At 43.2% G+C, this 20408-nt stretch overlaps 1 protein-coding gene and 1 long non-coding RNA gene across 2 annotated transcripts in view; one reads left to right on the top strand and one right to left on the bottom strand.

Annotated features, from left to right (window-relative positions):
* Window positions 1-7974, top strand: part of LOC141083845 (uncharacterized) — a 97555-nt gene extending 89581 nt beyond the window's left edge. The window contains exon 5 of the long non-coding RNA XR_012230839.1: window positions 7860-7974. This is a non-coding gene — a long non-coding RNA (uncharacterized lncRNA). The remainder of the gene's footprint in view (window positions 1-7859) is intronic.
* Window positions 1-20408, bottom strand: part of KLHL29 (kelch like family member 29) — a 1048894-nt gene that overhangs the window by 128322 nt on the left and 900164 nt on the right. Inside the window, exon 12 of the mRNA XM_073568302.1 lies at window positions 17876-18056. Coding sequence (XP_073424403.1) covers window positions 17876-18056 — 181 coding nt within the window. The remainder of the gene's footprint in view (window positions 1-17875; window positions 18057-20408) is intronic.

The raw sequence follows: 20408 nt of genomic DNA, 5'->3' as shown, positions 1-20408 counted from the left end.
GAACGCATTCTTTCAAGCTTTGGGGTTGTTGTATGACGAACCTAATGCTATTGATCAGGCTGAAAAGACCCTGTTGGCATTGAACCAGGGTCGAGATTCTGCAGAGTTGTACTGTCAAAAGTTCCGAAAGTGGGCGGTCCTTACTACCTGGAATGATAATGCCTTGGCTGCTCTCTTTCGGAAGGGTTTGTCAGAAGCCGTAAAAGATACTATGGTGGGATTTCCTGTTCCCTCTGGTCTGGACGATTCTATGTCATTAGCCATTCAGGTTGATTGGCGTTTACGTGAACGCAGGATTGCACGAGAAGTGTTGCCACCGGTTGAACAGACGTCTGAACCTATGCAATGTGATAGAGTTTTGTCTAAGGCGCAACGTCAGGAGTTCAGAAGGCGTAATAAGCTGTTTTTTCTGTGGAGATGCCTCGCATATTATTTCTGTTTGTCCTAAACGAGAGAAACGCTTTGCACACACGTTTTCTGTTGGTGGTGCTCAACCTAAGTTTCTTCTGGCAATTACTCTGATCTGCTCCCTGTCCACATTTTCCGCCAAGGCTTTTGTGGATTCGGGAGCAGCGCTAAACCTAATGGACTTGGATTTTGCTAAACGTTGTGGATTTCCGATGACACCTCTGCAGACGCCTATCTCTTTGAGGGGGATTGATGCTACTCCTTTGGCTAAAAATAAACCTCAGTTTTGGACCCAGGTGGTCATGTGGGTCGCCCCAGACCATCAAGAAAATTGCAGATTTTTGGTATTGCATGGTCTGCATGATGCTGTTGTTCTGGGGTTTCCCTGGTTGCAAATTCATAATCCAGTTTTGGATTGGAAATCTGTGTCTGTGGTGAGTTGGGGTTGTCGGTGTGCCTTTAGTGAGGCTCCGTTTTTTTCCACCTCTCCTCAGTCGCATGATGTTCCTGACTATTTGGCGGACTTTTATGATGTATTTAGTGAGAATGAGTCTGCGTCCTTGCCTCCTCATAGGAGTTATGACTGTGCAATTGAACTAAGCCCAGGGTGTAAATTTCCCAAGGGTCGGCTCTTCAATTTATCTGTACCCGAGCATGAGGCTATGCGGTCCTATATTAAGGAGGCGTTGGAGAATGGTCATATTAGACCATCCTCTTCACCCTTAGGTGCCGGGTTTTTTTTTGTGGCCAAAAAGGATGGTTCTTTAAGGCCTTGTATTGATTATCATGCCCTCAATAAAATTACTATTAAATATCAGTATCCGTTACCCCTGATTTCGGATTTATTCTCTAGAGTTAGAGGTGCTTGCTGGTTTACCAAGCTTGACCTCAGGGGGGCGTATAATCTTATCCGCATTAAGCAGGGGGATGAATGGAAGACGGCGTTTAATACTCCGGAGGGACATTTTGAGTACCTGGTGATGCCTTTTGGGCTCACTAATGCCCCTTCTGTCTTCCAGTGCTTCATGAACGATATTTTCCGAGACTTTGTCGATAAATTTTTGATTATCTATCTGGATGATATTTTGATCTACTCCAAGGATTGGAATTCTCATGTGGAACATATTCGGACTGTGTTCCGGATCTTGAGGGAGAATTCCCTGTATGTCAAAGGATCGAAATGCCTTTTTGGAGTACAGAGGATTTCATTTTTGGGATTTATTTTGTCTCCGTCAACTATTGAAATGGACCCGGCCAAGGTACAGGCCATTTATGATTGGGTTCAGCCCACTTCTTTGAAGGCCCTCCAGAAGTTTTTGGGTTTTGCTAATTTTTATCGGAAATTTATAGCAAAATTTTCTAGTATTGCCAAGCCATTGACTGATCTGACTAAGAAGGGTGCTGATGTGTTGAATTGGTCTCCTGAGGCTGTTGCTTCCTTTCAGGAGCTGAAGCGAAGATTTACCTCCGCCCCGGTTTTGCGGCAACCTGATGTCTCACTCCCGTTCCAGGTAGAGGTGGATGCTTCTGAGATTGGTGCAGGAGCTGTTTTGTCCCAAAAGGATCCTGTAACATCTAAAATGAATCCCGAATCCCGATCTCTTTTCCCGAACGTTCTCTCCATTTGAACGTAACTATGGTGTGGGGAATCGGGAACTGTTGGCCATGAAATGGGCATTTGAGGAGTGGAGACATTGGTTGGAGGGAGCTAAACATCAAGTTGTGGTCCTCACTGACCACAAGAATCTGATTTACCTAGAGTCGGCTAAACGCTTGAACCCTAGACAGGCTAGGTGGGCCTTGTTTTTTACACGTTTTGATTTTGTGGTCTCTTTTCTTCCTGGAACTAAGAATGTCAAGGCAGACGCCCTCTCTAGGAGTTTCTTTGCTGATTCTCCTGTGGTGACCAAGCCTGCTACCATCTTAGGCGAAGGGGTAGTTCTTTCTGCCATCTCGCCCGATTTGAGACTTGCTCTGCAAGAGTTCCAGGAGGACAAACCTGAGCGTTGTCCCAGTGGAAAGTTGTATGTTCCTGACCAGTGGAAGAAGAGAGTGATGTCTGAAGTTCATTGCTCTGCATTGGCTGGTCATCCAGGTATTTTTGGTACTAGAGATCTGGTGAGTTGCTCTTTTTGGTGGCCCACCTTGTCTCATGATGTCAGGAATTTTGTGCAGTCCTGTGGGACTTGCTCCCGGTCTAAATCTTGTTCTCGCTCTAGTGGGTTGTTGATGCCTTTGCCGGTCCCCATATTTCAATGGATTTAATCTCTGATATGTCGGTCTCTCAAAGAATGACTGTTATTTGGGTGATTTGTGATAGGTTCTCTAAGATGGTTCATCTTGTACCACTCCCTAAGTTGCCATCTTCCTCTGAGTTGGTGCCCCTGTTTTTGCAACAGGTGGTTCGCTTACACGGGATTCCTGAGAACATTGTATCTGACAGAGGAGTTCAGTTTGTGTCTAGATTTTGGAGGACTTTCTGTTCCAAGCTGGGAATTCAGTTGTCCTTCTCCTCTGCTTTTCACCCTCAGACCAAAGGGCAGACAGAGAGAACAAACCAGACCTTGGAGTCGTATTTGAGATGTTTTATTTCCGCTGATCAGGATGATTGGGTTTCATTTTTGCCCTTGGCCGAATTTGCTTTAAATAATAGAGCTAGTTCTGCCACTTTGATGTCACCTTTTTTTTGTAACTTTGGGTTTCATCCTCGATTTTCTTCAGGGCAGGTGGAGCCTTCTGCCTGCCCAGGTGTTGACACTGTGGTGGAGAGAATGCACCAGATCTGGGACCAAGTGGTGGATAAGTTATCTCTCTCCCAGGAAAAGGCCCAGCGGTTTTCCAATCGACATAGGACCATTGGTCCCCAGTTTAAGATTGGTGATATGGTGTGGTTATCATCAAAAGATATTGCTATGAAGGTGGCTTCTCCTAAGTTTAAGCCTAGATTTATTGGACCTTACAAGATTTTGGAGATTATTAATCCGGTCTCTTTTTGTTTGGCTCTTCCTGTCACATTTAAAATCCATAATGTGTTCCATAAGTCCTTGTTGAAGAGGTTTGTTGAACCAGTTGTTCCTGGGGTGGCACCTCCAGACCCTGTATTGGTTGAAGGTAACATGGAATATGAGGTAGAGAAAATACTGGATTCCCGTCTGGCTAGACGGAGACTCCAGTATTTGGTTAAGTGGAAGGGTTATGGTCAGGAGGATAATTCCTGGGTCTCTGCCTCTGATATTCATGCCAAAAGATTGGTGCGTGCATTTCATCGAGCTCACCCTGATCGCCCTGATGGCGTGGTTGAGGGTTCGGTGACCCCTCCTCAAGGGGGAGGTACTGTTGTGAGTTAATTTTCCCCTTCGTCACTGAGGTCTGGTGAACTCCCTATTCTGGTAAAAGAAGGTAATGAGCCTGATTATCAGGCACCTGAGCCTAATGAGGATGACTGGCTGAGTGGAGTCACGGACTGGATATAAGGCTGCCGACGCCCTTCTGCCCTGCGGGTGATTTCTCTGTGGACTTCTAGGACACCATTCTGATTCCTGCTCCTCTAAAGCTAAGTTTTCTGTTTTGCCTGTTAGCATTTTTGTTTTGTTTTTTTGTTTTCCTTGCTTTTCTGTATTCTGCCATTCCCTGCTGGGGTGAGCTGAATCTCCTTTTGCCTGTAGCTCTGTCTTCAGAATTTTCCTGAGTACTGACATAGCTTTTTTGAAGCCTAGCGTCTTCAGGGCCTTTTTCACGGTCAGTCTGTTGGCTCTTATTTTTATAGGGTTTTTCACGGATTGCAGACAGCTGCCTTCCTGTCCTTTTCTATCTAGTTAGCTTGGGCCCCGTCTTTGCTCTGTCTATCTTTCTGTCTGTGTTAGTATTTTCATCTTGCTTCACCGTCATTATATGTTAGGGGCTACATATTTCTTTGGGGTCTGCTCTGGGGCAGTTTAGATTTACCCTTTCTTTCTTTAGGCCTATTTAATTCTCCGGCTGTGATCGAGGGGTCTAAGGCATCGTAGGAACCCCCCACGGCTACTGCTAGTTGTGTTGATAGGTTCAGGGGTCTGCAATCCGATAGCTGCCAACTTCTTTGGTTTTCTGGACTTAGCTAGCATTTCTGTTTTTGCCTCCTACGGTGACTCTATCATAACAAAGCAGACTTCCAAAATGCTCAGGAAGAAAACCAAATCACGGGCAACAACTGAGGGAAGGTTGCTCACTTAAATCTCTCCAGTCTGTAACACCTGACCTCCAATCATCCTCCTCAGGTGATTGACTTCTGTCAGCCAGACCAGCTCCATTACCAGCAGCAACCACCAGAGGGAGCCCAAACTCAGAAGCCAGGTCAAAAGTGTTCACAACAGCCGCCTATTTTAATGTCATATATAAGATAGTGGCACCTATAAAGAATGTCCAGGCAACTTCTTTTAGACACTTCACAGCTATCAAAGCCTGAAGTTGTTAAAAAAAGCGAAAAATGACTGAACATCTGCACAAGTTGTTTTGACATTGAGGTGCATGTTTTCATTTTTGGGGGACGTTTTCTTAGCGCTTCTTCGCCTGGACCAAACTTGAAAAAAAATGTGCACGTATCCTTATAAAGCCTTGTCAAAATCCACGTTTCTTTTAGAAGTGGTCATTAGATGTGAATTTTTCCAAAAACTCTAAGTGAACATACCCCTATATTCCTTATGGTTTTTTTTAAGGTTCACCAAAAATATTGGGTGTCTGTGACTATGCTGCTAAATAAATAAATCAAGTTGGCCACCCTGGTTCACATGGAACCAAAGGAGGGGTATTGTATGGGCACCGGGAATTCACGGGAATTCAGTGGGTGTCATTTTAGTTATCTATCTCCTGCACGAACACTTTGGGATTTTTGGATTTAGTAGGCTTTAGAAAATAAATATACAAGACTGTAAATAAAATAAATATAATTTATGAAAAAATTATTCCAAAAATACAGAATAAACAAAAAAAAGAATATATATATATATACAGTCATATGTAAAAGTTTGGGCACCCCTATTAATGTTAAACTTTTTTCTTCATAACAATTTTGGTTTTTGCAACAGCTATTTCAGTTTCATATATCTAACAACTGATGGACTCCGTTATATTTCTGGACTCAAATGAGGTTTATTGTACTAACAGAAAATGTGCAATCTGCAGTTAAACAAAATTTGACCAGTGCAAAAGTATGGGCACCCTTATCATTTTCTTGATTTGAACACTCCTAACTACTTTTTACTGACTTCCTGAAGCACTAAATTGGTTTTGTAACCTCATTGAGCTTTGAACTTCATAGCCAGGTGTATCAAATAATGAGAAAAGGTATTTAAGGTGGCCACTTGCAAGTAGTTCTCCTATTTGATTCTCCTATGAAGAGTGGCATCATGGGCTCCTCAAAACAACTCTCAAATGATCTGAAAACAAAAATTATTCAACATAGCTTTTCAGGGGAAGGATACAAAAAGTTGTCTCAGAGATTTAACCTGTCAGTTTCCACTGTGAGGAACATAGTAAGGAAATGGAAGAACACAGGTACAGTTCTTGTTAAGCCCAGAAGTGGCAGGCCAAGAAAAATATCAGAAAGGCAGAGAAGAAGAATGGTGAGAACAGTCAAGGACAATCCACAGACCACCTCCAAAGACCTGCAGCATCATCTTGCTGCAGATGGTGTCACTGTGCATCGGTCAACAATACAGCGCACTTTGCACAAGGAGAAGCTGTATGGGAGAGTGATGCGAAAGAAGCCGTTTCTGCAAGCACGCCACAAACAGAGTCGCCTGAGGTATGCAAAAGCACATTTGGACAAGCCAGTTAGATTTTGGAAGAAGGTCCTGTGGACTGATGAAGCAAAGATTCAGTTGTTTGGTCATACAAAAAGGCGTTATGCATGGAGGCTAAAAAACACAGCATTCCAAGAAAAACACTTACTACCCACAGTAAAATTTGGTGGAGGTTCCATCATGCTTTGTGGCTGTGTGGCCAATGCCGGCACTGGGAATCTTGTTAAAGTTGAGGGTCGCATGGATTCAACTCAGTATCAGCAGATTCTTGACAATAATGTGCAAGAATCAGTGACGAAGTTGAAGTTACGCAGGGGATGGATATTTCAGCAAGACAATGATCCAAAACACCGCTCCAAATCTACTCAGGCATTCATGCAGAGGAACAATTACAATGTTCTGGAATGGCCATCCCAGTCCCCAGACCTGAATATCATTGAACATCTGTGGGATGATTTGAAGCGGGCTGTCCATGCTTGGCGACCATCAAACTTAACTGAACTGGAATTCCTTTGTAAATAGGAATGGTCACAAATACCTTCATCCAGGATCCAGGAACTCATTAATAGCTACAGGAAGCGACTAGAGGCTGTTATTTTTGCAAAAGGAGGATCTACGAAATATTAATGTCACTTTTATGTTGAGGTGCCCATACTTTTGCACCGGTCAAATTTTGTTTAAATGCAGAATGCACTTATTCTGTTAGTACAATAAACCTCATTTGAATCCAGAAATATAACTGAGTCCATCAGTTATTAGATTTATGAAACTGAAATAGCTGTTGCAAAAACCAAAATTGTTATAAAGAAAAAAGGTTAACATTAATAGGGGTGCCCAAACTTTAACATATGACTATATATATATATATATACGGTATATTTATATTATATATATGTATTCCAAATAAATTAAAAAATTAAATGCATAAAAATGCAAAAATAAAAAAAGTAAATATTTTTTGTGGTTCTAATTAAGGAATGTTTCATTTTCCGCCTGAAAATATGTTGACTCTAAACTGTGAAATAATTGGACGTCAAACCTTTCTTACCAGTACAGAGTGTTCAGAATATTTCCTTTATTTTGTAAAAGAATGATTTATCTCCTCCAAAACTGACTAAATCTGGGAAAGGTGGAATATTCACCAGCACATCCAGGGATAAAGATGCCAAGAACAAGATGGCTGACAGAGGACGCGCGGGCTCTTGAGGTGTTGGATGTGATACAGACTCTTGACCCTCCATCTTATTATAAAGTGCAAGTTTGAAGGAAAATAAATGCTGCAGATTGTGTTTTTCTCCTACAAGGATGGACGGCCAAGCCTTTTATTACTGCCTGTTTGCTTAGGGTTTGGCTCATTTCAATATTCACAATCGAACCCGGCCAGGGAACTGAGGGAAACGTCAGCCAAGCTCGTCTCGGAGAGCCAGGCAGGAGATGAAGTACGCGGCCCACCAGTAGGTGTCACTTGGACCTTGCACAGGCGATGAGCAAAGTCAATAGGACAACCAGAGGCTGCTCGATTTACCATCTAAAATGAGATTTCACCCATGATGGGACACAGCTGTCAGGATGGAATTGGCAATTGTTTTAGTGAAAAAGTCACGCTGATCTTAAAAACATAACTTGAGACTGTAATTGTCAGCTAACATGTTTTCCCTCTATTTATTACAGGAGCCGCTCAACAGAAGGCCAAGAACATTCGGAAAGTGTCTGAATTATTTTCATCCTATCGTTCGAGTCTTCTAGAAGTAATGGAGCAGATGCATTTCCTATTAGTCTAATGTCTTAACCATGTTCTGCTCGTATTGTAATCATAGATACGCAGGACTGCAAGTAAATGGGTCGTCTGGTGCGGGAAACCCAATTTTTAAAGGGACCTATTAGGGAATTCTGAATAGATGTTGGGATTCTGTCTTTGAGCAACTGGTGTCTCCCCTGTTATGGAGGACCCAACATTGTCAAGGTTTCATCCAGAGTGAAATGCTTAATTCAGACCTCCACAGTTTTACAGAATAGAAAGAAGGACAAACTACATGGTGCACTACGCGTGCCGCAGCAAATTGGACAGCGCCCCCTAGCCACATATATTTAGTTTTCTTTCTACCTTGGTAGGAGCAGATGTCAGAGGATGCATGGTGGCAGTGAGGGACCCTCAGCAGACTGCCCGGGACAGCAGGGCATAGACCCAAATCCGGGACTGTCCATCTGCAACCGGGGTGGATGGGACCTATGGATTTAATTTTTTTTGTTCATTCATTCACAGTTGTCACGTTTCTCATTTTTATGCAAGCTTCACTATGTGACATCTGGCTTTTTGATGTCTGTAAGGTCATGTAAATACTGTATATATTTTTTTACTATTTCTGCACTTCCACAGGGGTCCGCACAAAACTACACAATAACAATCTTCTCTGGTTATTGCATTTTTGCTGCATTTTTTTATTGCATTTTACCCCTTAAAGAAGCCCTCCTCCCATCAAAGTTTTTATCCGTTAATAAATTGCAGTCATTATATAGCACCGTGTACTTACAATTGCTCATTTTGCCTTTCTTACCAGTTAGTTCTTCTCTTTTCCATTCGGTCTATGATATCATGTGATAAAAAACTGACTAACTAAAAAATCCTTCTAACCTCTATGTAGAAGCAGTAAGGCTATTTTCTCGCCATGAGTCATCATTAGAACTGGAATCCTACATCACTTTCAAGTCCCTGGCACTCTCGATCTGTCTCCTCTTCATCTTTTCACGCAGCTGCTCTACTTCTCCCTCCTGCCAAGGGCCTTTCAGTGATGTAGTATTGTAGCTGTAATGATGACTCATGCAGGGAAAAGAGACTTCCTGTTTCGACAAAGAGCTTAGAAGGATTCAGCTAGTCAGTTTTTAATCACATGATGTCATAAGGTACTGTCACACTTAGCGATGCACCAGCGATCCCGACCAGCGATATGACCCGGTCAGGATCGCTGGTGCATCGCTAAGTGGTCGCTAGTGAGCTGCCACACAGGCAGATCTTACCAGCGACATCGCAGGGGTCGGGGGTCGTTACTTACCTGTCAGACGAGGCGATCCTGACATCCTCTCGCCCGCGTCCACGCGTCGCTCGTCGGCGCCACAGAAAGCCCAGCAGGAAGCTGACGACGAGAAACGGCCCAGGACGTTCTCGCGCGATCAGCGATAGCCAGCGGGGGAGCGGTAGGAGGTAAGTAATGTTTGCTCAATACAAATGTTTTGATTAAAAAAAACATTTTTTTTCCAAGTTCCATATAGACGCCTATAGAGAAAAAAAATAACCAAAACTGCACAGTTCATCTGCATCTTTAGACCCCCCCAGTGGGTAGCAGTTTTCATTAAATCACATCTGAATTGACAGTTAAAAGCAGTAATATTTCTGCAAAAAAAACACAGCAGAAAAAAAAGCATTTACCGCATATATTTGCGTATGAGCCGAGTTTTTTAGCCCATTTTTTGTGCTGAAAACGCCCCCCCCCCTGGCTTATACTCGAGCAAGGGCCCAGAAGATGGAGGGGGAGCAGCAGCGGCGGAGCAGCGGGTCACAGGAAGCAGGAGCTGGATGCTGCTGCTAAAGCCTGTGCCCGCTGCTAAAGAGAAATGAATATTCACTGCACTGGCAGTGAATATTCATTTCTCTGTAATAGCGGGCATAGTTGTCACAGCTGCGGCTGCCGGCTTTCTGCAGCAGCCAGGCGGTCACGTGTGCCCGCTACTTAAGAGAAATTAATATTCCCTTCTATTCACTCCCATGGGAGTGGAGAGAAGTGAATGTTCATTCCTCTTAAGTAGCGGGCACACGTGACCGCACGACGGCTGCTGCTGACACTGCGTGATACTTAATAGCAATGAATGCTGACTGCCCTCCACGCACATAATCCCAGAGTGGGGAGCAGTGAGTGTTCTCTGTGAGTGTTCTGTGCTCTGCTTGTGAGCAGCGCATGATGCCACTGCCATGTGCTTCTTAGGCTAGTTTCACATTTGCGTCTTTGTGCGCAGCGCATCGTGCGCAAGTAAAAACGCATTAAAAAACGTGCATGCATTTTTGCATGCGTTTGCGATTTTTATGTGCATGCGTTTTCTAGGTGTCACATTTCGCAGGAGGAAAATCCTTGAAAAATCCTTGAAACAGACTCCACCAATGGGACATCAAACAATGTTTCTTTGTGTAGGGGGTGGTTTAAACCAGTGTCTAGACATATTTACTCAAAAAACGCATGCTCACAAAAACGCAGATGAACGCATGTCCATGCACACGCCTGCGTTCCCATAGACTGTAATGCGTTATTTTGTCACATTCCGTGAGCATTCTTTTTTTTTACGCCTTTGGACGGACCCAAAAATGCAACATGTTGCGTCCTGCGCGTCTAGACGCACACCCGAAAGAAACACATGTGCACGAAAATGCAGACGAACACAGGAAAACGCAAGACCATGTGTACACCATGTTAAACATTGGTACGCATGACGCATGGATGCGCACGATGCGCTGCGCACAAAAACGCTAATGTGAAACCAGCCTTACAAGCATAAATCAGCTGCTGGCACCGGAACAAGACGTTGCGAGGGAGCGCAGGAAGGTAAGTAGGATGGTTTATTTATTTTTTTTTGATGGGGGCAATGCATACAAGGATAGGGATAAGGAGCCATGCATACAAGGACAAAGATGACCGGGCTATGAATACAAGGTAAAGAATGAGAAGCCATGCAGACCAGTATAGGGATGAGGAGCCCTGCATACCAGGAAAGGGATGAGGCGCCATGCATACCAGGGTGGGGATGAGGAGGCCATGTATACCAGGGTGGGCATGAGGGGACCATGAATAAAGGATGGGGATGAGGGGGCCATGCATACCAGGATAGGAATGAGGGGGCAATGCATACCAGGATGGGGATGAGGGGGCCATGCATAAAAGGATAGGGATAAGGAGCCATACATTCCAGGATAGGGATAAGGATCCATGCATACAAGGATGGGGATGAGGAGCCATGCATACCAGGATAGGGATGAGGGGGCCATGCATACCAGGATAGGGATGAGGGGGCCATGCATACCAGGATAGGGATGAGGGGGCCATGCATCCCAGGATAGGGATATGGGGGCCATGCATACCAGGGTGGGGATGAGAGGACCATGAACACAAGGATGTGGATGAGGGGGCCATGTATACCAGGATAGGGATATGGGGGCCATGCATACCAGGGTGGGGATGAGGGGACGATGAACACAAGGATGTGGATGAGGGGGTAATGCATACCAGGATAGGGATGAGGGGACCATGCATACAAGGATAGGGATAAGGAGTCATACGTACCAGGATAGGGATAAGGAGCCATACATACCAGGATGGGGATGAGGAGTCATGCATACCAGGATAGTGATGAGGAGTCATGCATAAAAGGATGAGGATGAGGAGCCATGCACACAAGGATAGGGATGAAGGGAAAATGCATACCCGGCTTATACTCGAGTCAATCGTTTTCTCAGTTTTTTGTGGTAAAATTAGGTGCCTCGACTTATACTCGCATCGGTTTATATTCGAGTATATACGGTACCTTGAACACAGCCCAACTGTAGAAGCAAAGTGGATGTGAGTTCATGAAAACTTCATCCACTGTGTGTCCAAAGACACTGCTGAACTCTATGATTTTGGTGCATTTTTTAAATATAACCTTCTATGGGAAGCCTGAAGAAACGCATTTAAAAACATTTACTGTATATGCACGTATATAAGTCGAGATTTCCAGCACATTTTTTGTGTTGAAAACGTCCCCCTCGGCTTATACACGAGTCATTGTCCAGAAAGCCATCGGGGGAGGGGGAGAGGCGAAGCAGCGGCAGGAGCTGGCGGCTGTGGCACAGTGACAGCTGCAGCCGCCGGCTTTAAGAAGACATCATTCGTACCCTCCTAGCGCCGTCGTTGCATCTCCGTCCCTGCATCTCTGTCCGGCGCTGGCAACTTCCCCTGTACTGAGCGGTCACATGGTACCGCTCATTAAGGTAATGAATATGCACGCGTCTCCACTCCCATAGGCGTGGAGCAGATATTCATTACCTTAATGAGCGGTACCACGTGACCGCTGAACACAGGAAGAGCTGCTGGCACCGGGACAACATAGATGCAGAGACGGCGCGAGGAGGGTGAGTAGGATGGGAAGGGGGGGAGCCGAGCCATGCGGGACAGCCGAGCAATGTGGGACAGCCGAGCAATGTGGGACCGGGGAGCCATGCATACAGCAGGGTGAGCCACACATAGCAGGACAGGATGGGGGAAGCACACATAGCAGGACAGGATGTGGGGGGAGTCACAAATAGCAGGACAGGACGGAGGAGCCACACATAGCAGGACAGGACTGAGGAGCCACACATACCAGGACAAAACGGGGGAGCCACATACCAGGACAGGGCGAGCCATGCATAGCAGGACAGGGATAAAGGGACAATGCATTCCCAGCTTATACTCGAGTCAATAAGCTTACCCAGTTTTCCGTGGCAAAATTAGGTGCCTCGGCTTATACTCAAGTATATTACTGTATAGTAATTATTTTGTACTATAAAAACCATAAAAAGTTCCTTCTAGTCTATGTTGTGAACATGCCCCCTGATGAAGCTCGGTGAAACATTCATTGGGGCACAGGGCTACACACCTAACAGGGCTCCACATTTCTACTGTGTAAGTTTGCCTCCTATACTTTTCTACCTCATGTATATGTTAACCATTAAGGAATGTACGTCAATAGGTGTGAGGGCATACTAATTCTATTCTGTTTATAGCCTTGGGAGGTTTGGTGTTAGCCCTCCATTGAGCTACTCTTGCTTTTTTAACAAAATCCGCTATATTTTACATTTAATAAAGTTGATATATTTGTGTGATATTTTGTAGCACCATTTTTCTTTTGGTTTATCTAATGCAGATTCAAATAGAGAAAAGACTCCCAAGCTACACAATGCAGCCTGGGGCTCATACTGTAGCTTTTGCTCCTGCCTCCAATGCTACATGTTGGGTGTTCAAAACCGGAGAAATTGCCCTGACCTCCTGAGACAGGGATACAGCTCCTCCAAATTGGGATTGTCTTGCTGGATCCTTGATGGTTGGGAGCTTTGCTTAATTGGTCCCAGGACTTTTAGTAAACTTTAACTCATTTGATAGATAATATGATGAATATACAAAACTATGTTCTCACTCCAAAGTGCTGGTCACTAGGTCTCTTATCTGTATAAGTTTCTGTCTGCTGCCTATTGTCAAGTGTAATCCATCTCTTGCAGTAGCGACCCCGATAAGGACTATAAGAAGTGAGTGTGGGTATTTGTCTCGCTACGGGAAGTGGGTCAGGTCTTTGTCTATCTACAGACAGTGAGGGCCAGTCTTGGTCTCTCTACAGAATTTGGGGAATGCTTTTGTTTCTCTACAGGAAGTGGGGGAGTGTCTTTGTCTCTCCACCGGAAGTGGGGCAGATGTTTGTCTCTTTACACGAATTGGGGGCAGGTCTTTGCCTCTTTAGAGGAATTGGGGACAGGTCTTTGCCTCTTTACAGGAGTTGGGGGTAGGTCTTTGCATCTTTAAAGGATTTGAGGAATGTTTTTGCCTCTTTACAGGAAGTAGGGGGAGGGTCTTTCTCTCTTTACAGGAAGTGGGAGAGAGTCTTTCTGTCTCCAAAGGAAGTGGGGTCAGTTCTTTGTCCTCATGCTCCTTCTCTCCTATCAAACTGCAAGGAGTCGTAACAGGAGAGGCAAGCTTTAATTTCAGGGCAGGTAAGTCATTGGACAATGACAGAAGCAAGGCATGCATAAAAGCAGTGAAAGGAAGTTCCAGCACCTAATGTGCCAATAGGATGCACTGAAAATGGAACTATCAACTAAAAAAGAAAAGATGCATATTAGTCAGTGAACATGTGCAGGTCCTGAATATACTACACTAGTATTTGCACCAAAAGCAGTTTTAAATTGTTATCGGCAATGAGAGCAAAAAGACCAAGCCTTTATACAGTTTTGAAAGGACAAGTATACTTTAATTTCTGATGCCGGAGAATTGAACTCTTGCAGCCAGATTCCTCCGGGAGATTACAGCTGATCGATGATTAATTTTACGAGTAATCATTTTATTGTTGTAGAAGCTTCTGAAAAAAGGGAATGACCATCGTAATCCAGGTCTTTTTCACAATAAGAGAACCCATGTCACCATTGCTTTGGCAATTGAAGTGAAATTAATATGTAAATGTTCCAAAATGGAGTATGAACCTCGAAGATTGGAGCTTTAATAGCAACAAAGGGAATTAATGCTTTGTTTCTGCTATGTGATGCGTGGGGGAAAAGAACCATCTTAAAGAAAAATGGCAATATAAGATAATACTGAAGTTCTATCCAAACAGTTGACTGCTTACAGGACTACCATGGAGAGTAGATGAATTTCATCTTGCAGGATTGGACAGGGAGCTGGTGTGCGGCTGGTGATAGAGTGGCACCTACATTGACAACGTTGATGTGCCATGACTGATCCAAGCAATGTAGATATCAGTACATGGTGGAACATATCTACTGATAGAGTTCTTCTCCTGGCGACCAGAAGATTGACTCTTAATAGTGCCATTCTCTACCTGTAATTTTCTGAGAAATGTAAGATGTCATTCTTTTGTTGGTCTAAATACTGTAGAAGAGTTGAGTAGTGGACATAATAAACTGATCACCAATGGTATGGTAGTCCATTTGGTCCTCAAATGGTCCAATATGACCATGGGCAAAGGTAAACATAGTAACATAGTAACATAGTTAGTAAGGCTGAAAAAAGACATTAGTCCATCCAATTCAGCCTATAAAATTCTGTCAGAATAAATCCCCAGATCTACATCCTTCTAAAGAACCTAACAATAACTGTAAGATACAATATTATTACGCTCCAGGAAGACATCCAGGCCTCTCTTGAACCCTTCGACTGAGTTCGCCATCACCACCTCCTCAGGCAGGGAATTCCAGATTCTCACTGCCCTAACAGTAAAGAATCCTCTTCTATGTTGGTAAAGGGACTTTAAACACTGTATCTCAATATTTTAACCAAGAACTAAACAAAAAAAAACCTTATACTCGTGATACTTTGATGCCACTCCAGGGCTAAGGATTTGGAGGTCCCTGGTGGTCTTTCACTTGACCTGCAGTGACGACCGTGTGTGCATGACAGTTGCAGCCAATCACTGGCCTTAGTCTTGTGCAGTACTTGCAGGCATCTCCACTGAGGTCAACGATGGCCAACTTTGGTCACATATGCATTGTCAAGTGATGAACCATCAGGGTCCTCCTGGATCAGTAGTGTGGAGGAGGAATTAGCAGATCAGTCTAAGTATTTTCTAACACATTTGCATATTTTTTAAATATCCCTTTGATATTTGTTCCTCTTCACCAGAAATGATACGTTTGAGCATCCTCTTCACCATCACTTAACCATCAGGTTGAATGCACGAGGCTCCGTGCGTGAATTTCCCTCAGTAATTGCCTTGTGGCATAATTTTGTTCAGAATGTCAATTTTATGGCCATAGGCACATCAAAAAGTCAGATTAGAAAATCCAATTAACCCCCTCTTTTTTTTTCTCTGTAAAAATATTTGATCTCAAAGAATAAACCAGATGGGACGTATAATATTAGTCTGTTTTTTTTCCTGTGCTGTCTCTGCTCATAAATCAGCACACAGATAACTGCAGATTAATTATAACTTCAAGCCTTGCAAATCCCATCAGTAAGGTTTACAGGGTCCCTGTTGAGTAATGCAAAGATATAGAAACCGGGGCTCGATGGGATATTATGTAAAAAACACCCTAATTGGACAGACTTTAACTCCTTTAGCAGCCTCTTACTGGGGCCTTGAGGACCCAGCGGGAGATCATACGAACAAATTCACACAGTAACCCAAAGTTTTGATATTAGCTAATTAAAATGTTCATTACTGCACAGATGGAACATCTATATTTGCCCGATCGCCACAAATAATATACCATGGTGGGGCGAGATATTTATGGATACACTAAATCTGTCACAAAGAAGTCACTTTTAACCAACATTTGCTGAATATGGTTCCTTTTGAGAAGAAGACATACTTTTAAGTTTAGCAAATACGAAAGTCCCAAAAAGTGGAGCTTAAAAAATGGTGGAGCTCGTGAAAATATGGACATTAATTGAACTAATTGGAAGCTGTGGACTTCAGCGACAGCCGAATATTGCCACTAAGTCATAGTCCTCGCCTGTTTTTGATAACTTCTCACATTACGGCTCCCTCAAGATCATCACTGCTAAGCAAGAATCTAGTCAAGAAAAAACTTTGCCTTGGACTTGGATCACAATTAATTAACTATTTTTTTTTAAAACTACGTCCTTTGGCTAATATTAAGCCAAATTTAGAAGGATAAAGCTTCACAATAGTAAAGGAAATGCTACTCCTGACCAAAACTTGCACAAACCCAGGTCTGCTCAGGTGTCTATCTAGATCGTAGCCCAAGAATCTACCAGGGCTCATAGTCTAAACAGAGGATGTGGATGTCAATATTGGCGAAACACTGATGGCAGGTTTTTGATAACCACTTCTAATACTGGGGCTCACTCAAGATCTTCTCTGTTACACAAGAATCTCATCAAGAAAAGATCTACTCGCTGGACTTTGAGGGTAATTGACCAATTAATTTTTTAAAGAAAATTACATCTTATGGCTAATAATTCACCAAATCTAGAAGAAAAAAGCCCCACAAGAGTCAAAGAAAAACCACTACTCCCAAAAACTTGAAGAAACCCAGCTTTGTTCTGGTGTCTAACTAGACTGTTGGCCAATAATTCCTCCAGGGCTTAAAGTCTAAATGGAGTCTGTGGCTGTCACTGTTGGCCGAATAGTGAAATCAGGTCATATTTCTTTACTGTTTTTGATAACCACTTTTCATAAAAGGGCTCACTCAAGATCATCACTGCTACACAATAATCTAGTCAAGATCTTTGTGTTGGACTTGGATGCAAATTTAACAATTATTTTAAAAGAAAACTACATATTATGGTTAATATTGTTCTGAATCCTGAATCCCACATAATGGTCAAAGAGCCATCTCTGACCAAAACTTAAAGAAAGCCAGCTCTGCTGTCTAACTAGGTTGTTGGCCCAGAATCATCTAGGTTTCAAAGTCTAATTCGAGGCTGTGGCCCTCAGCATTGGATGAAAAGTGAAACCAGGTCATAGTCAGTGCCTACGTTTAACAACCACTTCTAATACTAGGGTTCACTCAAGATCATCTCTATAATACAAAAATCATATCAAGAAAAGATCTTAGTATTGGACATTGTGTTGAATCTTGTGAAAAATAGAACTTTGGATGATAATTATTTTTTGAAGGAAAGCTACATTCTATGGTAAAATCTAAAAGAAGAAAGTCTCACAGGGGCAAAGAAAAGCCACCCATGGCTAAAAACTTTAAGAAGACTGTGCTCTGGTGTCTAACTAGGCTATAGACAAAGTACCCCTCAAGGCTCAAAGTCTAGGTTTGGCTCTATCAGTGTGAAGAGGTAAAGTTGCAGAATAGTGAGGAACTTATTTTCAATCTGTCACCAGTTATCGACCATATCATAAGGGCTCTGCAGCAAATCAGTATATTTCTACAAGTTACGTAACATTTATGAAAATTTCAAAAGAAAGACATATAAAAAAACTCTTACCTTTCAACATGGTCAACATTGCCAGCTACACCAAGGCCACCTATTGTATAGATTTTGCCATCATACACGAGGCTGTTGTGCCGACACCTTGGAACGATCATCCTGGAGACCAGATTCCAGTTATCAAGTAAGGACATATAGCACCACACGTCCGCAAGTGTGACCCCCGATTCCATGCCACCTAGAGGGTACGGAGAGGGGTTATTGAATAGGAACATGTAATTTACATATTTTATATAACTCTAAAGCTTTAGGATGAAATTGCGGAGCTGTAACCTGCTATACTGAAATTCACATGTGCTTGGTTTGTTATACAGCGATTTGCTGACATGTAAGAAATCTCTGTTGTGACTTAATCCTTTTGTAGTCTCATAGAATAAGGAAGAATCTAAGCCCCTCTCATATATTAGCAGCTAACAGAGAGTCCAGGGACTGGATGAGGACTCACTGCTCTTAGTGTACAAGAAAAAGTTGGTTAAATCGAAGATCAAATGTTAATGAAAAAGGAAAAACCAGGGGTTAGCATTTTTCTCACTCATCAGTCCACTAGATGGCGGTATTCTATCATCGTCTGATCTTCAGTAAAGTAGGGAATATGTTTCTCTATGGACATATCAAAGCAAATAAAGTGACTTAATGAGCATTGTGGGTGAAATTGGATTACAAACTAGAAGCAATTGCACACAAAGCATACGTGATAACACAGAGAGGATGTAAACCTCATGCAGCTGTTTCTCTGGTTGGCTTTAAGCTCATGACCTCAAGGCAACAGGGTAAGCTTTGCCTCTATGCACCTAATAACGAGCAATGATTACCAGTTTTACTTCTTCAACATTTTGTGTGTGACAAAAAGCACTCCTGGCGGGCACATATGGGTGCTTGTTGGCACCATAAATAGACCAAATCTTGACCATGCTTTGGATTAAGTTACCAGAAATGATCTTTGTATGTCTAAGGGTACCGTTACACGTAGCGACGCACCAACGATTCCGACAACGATACGATCTGGCTAAGATCGTTTGTGCATCGCTAGTAAGCAGTCATACAGGCTGATCTTCATAACGACGCATCAGCGATCAGTGATGTCACTAACGACCACGGCGATCGTTGGTACCGTGTCTCACACTGTCTATAATAGCGATTCAGACTTTGAATAGGTGTCCTTCAGCGCTATCTATATGAGTTCGGAGTCGCCAACGAGGTCGCTCGTCATTGATAAGCGGCGTCAAACACAGCGATGCATGCTGGTCAGCGTGACGCCAGCTATCAAAAAATGATCCTGAACGTTCGCGCACGATCAGCGACATCGCAGCAGGGAGCCGGTCATTTCCGCGTGTCACACTTAGCGAGATCGCTAGCGATGTCGCTGTTGCGTCACAAAATCGTTGTCGCTTCAGCGATATCACTAGCGATCTCGCCACGTGTAACGGGGGCTTAACTGTTCACTGAGTTTTCGAAACAAGTATCTATGGTTTGGCTGTCTTAGGTTCGGCATATACATTAGTTCATGGTTGCCAAACCTGACAATTTTGGCAGGACATTTCAATTGTATCGAGGCTTCCCAGCTCTCCGGATGGAAGATGTAAACAAGAGGGTAATTAGGCAGCTGGATATTAACATGATCAATCTTTTTTTACGGAGCACTTAAGCTGCTGTCAGATTTGTCTGTCCAATATGTCTGGCAACGGTGTAGTCTACTTTACCCATTCAAATCACAGTTACATGTGTGGATTCAGGAGAGAGAGTTTATGGCAAAAATGATCATTATTGGTAGCTCATGGTCAGGGGCATAACGATCGGGCCAGTGTAGTAGGAGGTCAGCCAATGCCAGCCGCTATTTCAGCCAGATGTGCATCCTCGGACGCACATTCAAGTGAAATGTATTGTGGCACAAAAACCTGCCAGGTTCCTGCACTGCAATACGTGCTGCCGGCCAATCAGAGGCCAGCAGCTGACATCCGGGGGCAAGTCATTGGCGGTGCGTGGCAGTGACATCCTGCGCTGCCCATCCCTTGCACACTGAAATCATCAGCTTCTGCGCTGTTTATAGAAGAGAACGCCACATCACATGGTAGTGGAGGAAGGTGAGTAGAATTGATTATATTTTTTTTTACATATTTTGGAGAAGAGCCGCTGAACAGAGACATTACATAGGAATGCAACATTTGGGTTTATGAATTTTTTTTCAAGTCCAAAGACTGATTCTTATATTTTCTTATGCCCTAATTTAAAAAAAAACACTTCTATTGTTAACCATTACATATGGATTTTGCACAAAATGTGTGTGAATTTAGGTACAAGCGAGTTCAACAAGAACATTTTTTATTGTAGCCAAAAATGTGCACTATATTATTGAAAAAGTTTTGAACATTCATTATAAAACTTTATTGGAAATTAATTATTCCGCCTTTTACTATTCTCTTCAAAGCTTCTTTTGATACCTTTTTTCTTATAGAAGGCCTGCGGATCTACTCTGTGAAGCATCCAGCAGTAGTCCTCCATCACACTGTTATTGTCATTCCATTGCCTCGAT

The sequence above is a fragment of the Dendrobates tinctorius genome, unplaced genomic scaffold, assembly GCF_039654945.1.
Source record: "Dendrobates tinctorius isolate UK_male_01 unplaced genomic scaffold, ASM3965494v1 ptg000021l, whole genome shotgun sequence".
Classification (NCBI taxonomy): domain Eukaryota; kingdom Metazoa; phylum Chordata; class Amphibia; order Anura; family Dendrobatidae; genus Dendrobates; species Dendrobates tinctorius.
The sequence above is the reverse complement of the archived record's forward strand: the minus strand, read 5'-3'. Positions and strand labels throughout refer to the sequence as shown.